The sequence below is a fragment of the Fukomys damarensis genome, unplaced genomic scaffold (assembly GCF_012274545.1).
Source record: "Fukomys damarensis isolate Sample0158 unplaced genomic scaffold, DMR_v1.0_HiC HiC_scaffold_16, whole genome shotgun sequence".
NCBI lineage: Eukaryota > Metazoa > Chordata > Mammalia > Rodentia > Bathyergidae > Fukomys > Fukomys damarensis.
The window spans coordinates 30,789,851-30,799,394 of NW_022900928.1; the positions used below are offsets into that span (position 1 = coordinate 30,789,851).

Here is a 9,544-nt window from a genome sequence, read left to right on the forward strand (position 1 = left end):
TTTTTTTTTTTAATTGGGGATTGAACTTGGGACCTTGTGCTTGTGAGGCAGGCAGCAGAACCACTGAGCTAAATCCCCGGTCCGATGCTGATTTTTTATACCTAAGTTACAGTAGCTTCCTATGATGTCCCCCATATACTAAAATTCAGCCAAGTCCTAAGCGAACTCATTATTTCCCAACATACTCCTTCTGTTTCTCAGATTGGTATCTGATATCATCACTATCCAGTAACTAAAAGCACAAATCTGGTAACTGTATTTAACCTAAATTTTCCTTTTACATTTCTTTTTTTTTTGATCCCAGGGATTGAACTCAGGACCTTGCGCTTTCAAGACAGATGCGGTGCCACTGAGCTAAATCCCCAGCTCCCTTTGCATTTCTTATATCTAAACCCTTCAGTAGCTTTTCATCATTTTCAGGACAAAGCCAAAAATGTAATGCATGACAAATAAAACACTCCATAATTTGGTTCTTTTTTAAAGATCCACCAGGACATTTTCTATTTCATCCCCATATTCTTGATATCCTTGAGCCATCAGGAGTTTCCCAATTAATCCACGACATTTAATGGCAAGCCACCTTGTGTCTTTGTTGCTTAGAAAGCCTTCTTTCCTTAGCTTGCTTCTAATCTTAAACTCACTGATCTGCCCAAATATTCAAAGCTTTACATCTACTGTGAAGCTTCCACAGACCTCCTTGGATTGAACTAATCGTTCTTAGTACCCTTTCATTTATGTTTTACAGGTACTTCAGGGGTACAATAACTTTTCTATGTTTTATATGCTTATTATCTCCATTAATAATCTGAAAGGTACAAGTCTGCAGTACTGTTTCAATACCTACTCTATTCAGGTTTCCCTAACCTTCCACAATGGATGACTTGACCCATTCCCAACCTCACCAGAGGATATTAATTACTTGTATACTTCTCACATCTGAATGGTAATGCCCTCTTAACTCAGTAGCTAAAAGTAGCACAGACATAGAGAGGAAACTCTCAAAAAAGGAAAGTTCAACTGTACTTAAACTTAACTGTGTGTGTGTGTGCATGTGTGCATGTGTGTGTGTGTGTGTTTAATGGGTACTGAACCAAGGGCCTTCTATTTAGCAGCATGGCCAGTTCTTTTTATTTTTTACTTTGTGACAGGATCTTGCCAAGTTTTATTAAACTGCCTAGGATGGGCTTGAACTTACAATACTCCTACCTCAGCCACCCAGGATACTGGGATTATAGGTACACACTATCATGGCTGGGTATAATTTCAAACTTTTTCTTTTGGTGATTGCAGGGAATAAACTCAGGGCCTTTGCACTGAGTTACATCCACAGTACTTTCAATTTTGAGACAGGGTGGGCTGGAGATTTAGCTCAGCAGTTCCGCTGCCTGCTTTGCAGGTGAAACGTCCCAAATTCAATCCCCAGCATCAAAAAAAAAAAAAAAAAATTTTTTTTTTTTTTGAGACAGGGTTTTGCTAAGTCACAGAGCTCCACAGTGAACTTGTAATTTTCCTGCCACAACCTCATACAGTATTGGGATTACAGGTGTGTGCCGTCATGCCCAGCTATAACATTAAATGCTAAAGCAACCATAAAACTAGGTTTTATTTTACTCTAAAAAAAGAACCAGAATCAGCATTCTGAATCTGTTTTTAACACCCTAAAAGTAAACAGAGATTACCTATGTACAGCAAAAGCAAAAGATATATTGCAGCATGGCCAAGGCTTTCTGCCTGCTCAGGTCTATGGAAACTGGTATCTAGAAAACAAGGTCACTGGCAGACCACATACCCATCACTGATCTTGAATTCATCTTCACTCTCTTCCTCATCCAGGTTGCTGTCACTATCCAGATCATTTAGACGCCTGCGTTTCTTCCGTCGAGCAGCAGCTGCCCTCTGGGGTCGTTTATTTTCTTTTCTTTCTTCCTCTAAGATAGTAGAGATGTCTTTCCCACGGTGACCTGTGATGGTAGAGATGTCTTTTCCTCGTCCAACTCCTGAGGGGGAAAAATAACTGTGCTTATTAAATCTTGCACCTAATTTATAGACTGTCATTCATTTGAATTCTTCCTGCAAATATGCTGATTTCTCACAATTTCAGGTAACAGAACTGTCAAGACAGAGAGAATTTGTTTATACTACTAAAACTCATAATGTAGAGAACCTCTTACTTTTTGTACTAATTCACGTAACAATATTTTTTTGGTGGCACTTGGAAATATGTAATTCAGAGGTTTTTACTACAGTCACAGTTGTGCAACCATCACCACTAAGCAATTTGAACATTCTCATTTTACCAAAAAGAAATCTACTACCTATTAGCAGTCACAAAAAAAAAATCTCAAGAAAGATGTCAAATCATTTTCTTCATCCTAAATCACGTTTGCAGGACAGAAAAGGTGGGCAAGGATATAAGTAACGTAGACATTTCTGGAAAAACAGGTTCCATCACAAAAATCCTACCTAATCTTTTCCAGAGTTTTCATCATAACCCAGTGGAAACAAGAATATTTCCACTTCAGAGCAGAGGTACTCAGCTATACAGACTCTTTTTTTTTTTTTCTAATTGAATTTATTGGTACATTCTAGGTATACAGTACAGTTGCATTCATTACTAGGATCTTGTACCTTTACATGCCAGGTCTTGGTTCTCATTTTTTTTCCCTTGTCCCCACCCTCCCTTCACCCCCTCCTCCCCTCCCCACCTTCAAACTATACAGACTCTTAAATCGATAAATTCCTTCAAATACCTTTTTTATTCTCATTTTTTCCCTTGTCCCCACCCTCCCTTCCCCCCCTCCTCCCCTCCCCACCTTCAAACTATACAGACTCTTAAATCGATAAATTCCTTCAAATACCTTTTTTTTGGGGTACCAGGGATAGAACTCTGGATCCTTGAGACTGTGAGAGGCAGTTGGTGGAACCCACTGAGCTAAATCACTTCTATTTTAATGTCATCTTTGAAGAATATGAAATTAGTAAATGAGTTTTTAATACGCTATTTTAAATAAACCCTTCAAATTCTAATTATGATGATTATCTGATTATTTTGAGACTTTGTAGTTTCAAAAGACATAAGAAAAGTTTCATTAGTATTCTATTTGGAAACAGTAAATAATTTGGGAATTTGAAATAATGTGTTGGCAATTACAAAAAATAATAAACTCATACCTCCTCCATCAGCCTCTTTGATATCGTCTTCTATAGCTTCATCAATTGCTTCATCAAACTCATCAAATCTAAAATATACACAACAACCACATTACAGCCTGTCCTGGAATGTACGTTATGAATGTTATATGTGTGTATGTATGTATTTACTTATTTTTGGTGCTACTGGGGAGTGAACATAGGACCTTCAGGTTGAGCTATCACAAAGTTTTTTTTCTGAAAGTCTTTCTCAGTCTGTAAGTTGTCCAGGACTCAACTCCCAATCCTCCTGCCTCAATGCTGGGATTACAAGTGTGCAATCCCATGCCTGGCTCTCTTTTCTGACTTCTGGGAGGGTGGGGGTACAGGGGACTGAATTCAGGACCTTGCTCTTGCGAGGCAAGAAGCGTGTTTTTCTGACTTTTAGTTTTGTGTGTGTGGTTTTTTTGATACAGGGGATTGAAATTAGAACCTTGCACTTGTGAGGCAGGCGCAGTGCCAATGAGCTAAATGCCCAGCCCTGTTTGGGCATTTTTTTTGAGATAGGGTCTCATTATGTAGTTCAGGCTGGCCTTGAACTCATTGCAATCCTGCTGACTCAGCACCTCAAATGCTGGCATTACAGGCATGCACTACCACACCCATCTGGTTTTTTATTTTTAAAAATGAGCTATCTACTATGGTATAACTGTGTTGATCCAAAATTCAAATGTTGAAATCCTAACTACCAAAGCAATGGTACTGAGAAGTGGGGCCCTCAAGAATTAGATTAATACTCTCATAAAAAGAGGGCAAAGAGAGCAAGCACAATGTTCCAAGCTCAATCTCTGGTACAAAAAAAAAAAAGCTTCCAAAAGGGACAGATTAAATATTTTAGGCTGTAAGGTTATGCAGTCTTCGTTGTAACTATTAAGTAGGCCACTGTAACGGAGAAGCAGGCACAAGCAGAATGTAAGGAAATGAGTATGGCTGTATTCTAAGTAAACTTTATTATGGACAATGAAATTTGAATTACATGTAATTTTCATAAAATATTATTAGTCTCATACACTACCTTCCCTTGTGGTACTGGAGATTGAACCCAGGACCTTTACATTGAGCTACAACTCCAAGCACCCCTCTCCTCTTTTGAGACAGGGTCTGGCTAAGTCACTAAGTTGTCCAGCCTGGGCTAGAATTTACAATCCTCCCGCCTCAGCCTCCCAGAATGGAGAGATTACAGGAGTGTGTTGCTAGGCCTAGTTATTGCAATTATTATTTTTATTCTTTTTTCAATTATTATAAAGTAAAAACCATTCTTAGGTCACAGGATGTACAATAACTAGCACTGAACTGGATTTGGCCTATAGACTGTCCTTAATTATACAAATCACACAACATAAATTGAATAAAATTACTGTTCTACAAATAATACTGTTAGGATTATTACTGCATCTGAAATGTATATTATTATTATGGAAGTTCATATACCAACAATTAAAACTGTATAACTAGTTAAATTTACTTATACCTCAAGGGCCCTTTCTTCTGATTTAAAGAAAAAGACCAAGACAAAATAAAAAAATAAATATGAGAAAAGGAAAAAATGGAAACAGAGTTGGTAAATAGGGAGGGGGTAGAAGAATTGAAACTGTACCTTTTCTTAACTAATAGAGTCTATAACAACAAGAATAGCAACAATAATAACAGAAAAGAAATCCTTATCCTCAGCAATATTATTGTCTGAATGTATGTGATAATTACTTGTAATCATCACATGACTAAAAAGACTGTATTTCCACTATGAAAAAACATTCATGAATTGTATTAAGTTCAAAAGCCATTCCTTTGAAATTCTAACTATTTTGTACACATTTTCCTTTGTAAATGCTTTTGTCTGAGTCCTTTTAGTTTTTAATTTTTATGTAATCTTTTCCATTATCTTTTCCATTATTGTTTCTGATTTTGGTGTTATGCTTCAAGTTACTCCCTATACTAAGGTTAAAATATCTTTTCCATTATTGTTTCTGATTTTGGTGTTATGCTTCAAGTTACTCCCTATACTAAGGTTATACGCCTTCCCTAAATCTTTTGAGTAGTAGGTAGACTATGGAAATGTACCACATAATACATTTTATGCTATAAAAAAATGGTTTACTCTAAGTTCCTATATTAACATTATATAACTTTAGACCTGAAAGAAATCATCTGTGATAATCAATCATCACAGATGTGGCAACCAAGAAAAGGGACAGGGATCACTCAAAGACATGCTCCAGTAAGTGGCAAATTGAAGACTATATTTTTAATCTTTTGATCCTCAATCTAATGCTCTCTTAAGAATCACACACAATTATTAAATGATGACAGTGATGAATTTCTTAATAACATCTCTGCTTTTCTATCCACAATTACAACAGGATCAGGGGACTACATACTACTCATTTCTGCTATAGTGCTTGCTTTGAAAATGCAAATTTGTTCAGTGTGACTGATGTAAAACAATTCAAGCAGAACATGTTATCTTACAGTAGCTAATGTACTATTTGATTTGTGAGACACACTAGGTAAATACAGAAAACTACACCTAGCGGAACAGAGCTGTATAGGAATATATAAAATAATTTAAAACATTTGTGCTTGATTTCAGACAATGCTTCTTTCCCCACATTATAATTTACAAACTGTCACCCTCCACTTCTACAAACATTTTTCAAAGCTAAAGGAAACATTTATTGTATTTATGGATTTCTTAATCATTTAATTTATATTACATCATTCGCATTTTTATTACATTTATATCCTTTAAAAATTTTTATCTACCCTTCTTTCCTTCCTTCCGGTACCGGGGATCAAACTCAGGACCTTGCACTTTTGAGGCAAGTGGTGGAACCACTGAGCTAAATCCCCAGCCCCCCCTTTTTTTTTTTGAGACAAGGTCTCACTGTATACTTCAGGTTGGTCTTGAACTTGGTATATAACCCAGACTGGCCGCAAAGTCACAGTGATCCTCCTGCCTTAGCTACCCAAATGTGGGGATTATAGGCATGTGGCATTTGCTTTTCTCTTTAAATAATAAAAAATGTAATTTATTATTTTGAGTAAGACAGTATGATTTAGTGGAAAGAACACTGAATGAGGAAACAATCAAATGATAAGGTTTTAATAGTAGACTAAGCTACAAACAGAGTGATAATGGAAAAAATTTCTCCTTCTGGTATCTGTGTCAACAAAAGGAAACCAGATTACATTTGTTAATTCTTTTACTATTTAGCCTCTTATTGTTTGCCAACACCATGCTTGGTGTAGGGTATACAAGGATGCATAAGCCATAGTCTTTACCTTTTATACTAACAGTCTAGTGAGGGAAAGAAACTAATAAAGTAATTTTAACCACACATGATATAAATGAAAGTGCTTTCAAAGGAAGAATTGGTTGTTATGAAGGTATACAAAGGTGAAATTTGATCTGGCAAAGGTTAACAAAGTAAAAATGAGATGAAAATGGCAGACAAAGCAAACATCACATGCAGAGTCTACAAAATGACAGTGTAGTGAATGTACAGTGGGCAAAGAAAAATGTGGATGAAGTGGAGATGGAAAGGAAATAAAGATAAGACTAAATGGAGCACTGCAGACTTTTTCTTTTCTTTTTTTGCGTTCAGGTTGACCTTGAACTGGGTAGTCCAGGCTAGCCTCCAACTCATAGTAATCCTTCTACCTTGGCCTGAGGATATTGAAGTTTGGAAAAGATAACTGCTCCAAAATTGTGTGACACTAAAGATCAAACGTAAGAAATAAATAGATGAATGCTTAGTACTCAAATGTTTCACATCTACGGATTCTACCAACTGCTGGATGAAAATATTAAGAGAAAAATTGATGAATATCTACACATTTTTTCCCGTTACTACTTAAGCAATACAGTAAAGCCTGATACATTTACATTGTATTAGGTATTATAAGTGACCTAGAGATATTTCAAATATAAGAGAAGATGTGATGGTTATATGTGAGTACTACATTTTTATACAAGGGATTTGAGTATCTGCACATTTTGGTATGCATGGGAATCCTGGATTTTTTTTTCTTCTTTGCAGTGCTAAGGAACAAACATACAGTCCACCACTGGTCCTAGAATCAATTTCCAGCAGATACCAAGGGATATTTGTATATACAACTACTAAAAATCACTGTGAAGGGAAAAGGCAAATGTTTTGGGGTCATGTTAATTGTAAAAATATTTTATACTCTTTGACTATAGCCATTTCCATATAATTCATACCTGTAGCTTATGCATTTCCGTGTTCTTGTTGACCTTCTTTCAAGCAAGTTTGGTTTGGATTTCTTTGAATCTTTTTTCTTTTCTTCTTGATCTTCAGAAAAATCTGGTTCCTTTAAAAATATAGTAAGTACATAGATTTGAAAGAATAAAGTTTTTGGAATTAATACTTCTGTAATATCCATCTAGGCAGCAATATTAAGGTTTGAAAAAAATTTGAGATGGGGGCTGCGGATTTAACTCAGTGGTGCCATTGCCTGCCTTGCTACTGCAAGGTCCTGAGTTTGATCCCCGGTATCAAAAAAAGTTTGAGATGACCCTCCCCAAACTGAATATACATGGGAATACTAATTATTATATAGACTAAAAAAGAACAGTTGTGATCAAAGGATTAAATACTTCTGTATTAAAATTCTTGCATTACTATGACATTACAATTACCTGCTTAACAATGACCAGAATGAAGTTATTTCACCAATAAAACTTTTTAACCAATAACTGACACACTTAGGATATTCAAGGTGTATACTGAATGAATTAAATAACTGACTTAAAAGACATAATTACTCTAAAGGAAAATAACTTGACAAGCTATTTAAGCCTATGATTTAATTGATTAAATAAGCCTGAACAAAACTGTTTATGAAGAAAATATCTTCAAGTGGGAAACTATGATTCAAGTATTTTCACTCACTAATACCCTTTGTATTTACAGACTCAAAAATGCAAGACAACTGTAATCCTTCAAAGAAAGAAACCAAAGTATGAGTAGGAATACAAATTAAAGTTTCAATTACTCCCAAAGCAAGGAATAAAAAGCCAGCTCTTCCTCAACTATCCTTTAATCATTTTACATAAATTCCTGGGCATGGTGGTACATGCCTGTAATCCTACCATTTGAGAGGCTAAGGCAAGAGGATTGCCTTGAGTTCAGGGCCAGCCTGAGTTACATACTGATTCAAGGCCAGCCTGAAACAACAAGAACCTGTCTCAATGAACAAATAAACAGAAAGTCATTTTACATAAATACACAAAAAAGCTAAACACAGATTATATAGATTATGGTTAAAAAACAAGACACATTCTCCAAAGAAATGAGCTATAAATTTTAGTTTGGATGTGATATCACAGTTTTAGGTATACACATAATATCAATCATGAGACTATGGGAGATCTAATGTCTTAAACTTCCAATTTTAATAAAACAGGTATATATTTAAAACTAGTCACGTAAAATAAGATACAGTAAATTTTAAAACAATCACAGCAGCCTTTTCTTTATAAGTACTATAAACTATAAACTTACTTGTGGAGGAATGATGTTTTCAATACTTATACCCACATATACCAAGCGTTCTTTCCTTTAAATAAGAAAACAAATACACACAAAATAAGATTCGTTAAAAATAAAATTGCTAAGAAAGTATCACTAATGCACACAACAATCAGATTATAATTTCACAGTACATGAAAGCTAAGTCATGGACATAGTAGCTCTAATTGTAACAACAGTATTAGTATCTGTGGGAAGTACTAAATTCTATACAGAAATGTATATTAATTTTTTTTTAACTTATGCCAGTGAAATAAAAGCTTCATGAAAAGTCCACGCTGTCACATTTTTTGTACTGGGGATTGAACTCAGGGTGTCTTAGTTACTTTCCTAATTACTGAGACAAAATACCCAACACCCAAAGTTAAAAGAGCGAAAGTTTATCGTAGCCCAGTTTATAGAAGCTTCAGTTCATAATTGGCTGCCTTTAAGGCAGGTAGCATAGCAGAGGGGCATCATGGAGGAGAAACAGTTTGTGGCAGGCAGAAAGCAGCAAACAGCAAGGTAGCAAAGCAGCAAATACATGCCCTCAGGGCAAGCGGCACACACACCCAGGGTGAGGCTTTCCATTACCCACAGCCAGAATCACGCCAAACCAATTAGTGAGCTAATTTAGTAATCACACACCATAACCTCAACTTTACACATTTCATCCCAACAATACACACTCTAGATCCGGCCAACTCCAAAAAGCCCTACCTATGACTGTATGAGGCTTTAGGGGAATTTTTTAAACAAGCCACAACACAGGGCTACATCTTCAGTCCTTTTCTTTTTCTTTTTTTTTTTTTTTTTTTTTT

At 35.7% G+C, this 9,544-nt stretch overlaps 1 protein-coding gene across 1 annotated transcript in view; it reads right to left on the reverse strand.

The window, feature by feature from the left end:
• The window catches only part of Rsf1 (remodeling and spacing factor 1), a 151,462-nt gene that overhangs the window by 8,077 nt on the left and 133,841 nt on the right, over nt 1-9,544 (reverse strand). The window contains exons 10-13 of the mRNA XM_010633303.2: nt 8,718-8,772; nt 7,415-7,524; nt 3,172-3,239; nt 1,790-1,997 (exon numbers count right to left, since the gene is read on the reverse strand). Of these exons, the coding sequence (XP_010631605.1) occupies nt 1,790-1,997; nt 3,172-3,239; nt 7,415-7,524; nt 8,718-8,772 (441 nt within the window). The remainder of the gene's footprint in view (nt 1-1,789; nt 1,998-3,171; nt 3,240-7,414; nt 7,525-8,717; nt 8,773-9,544) is intronic.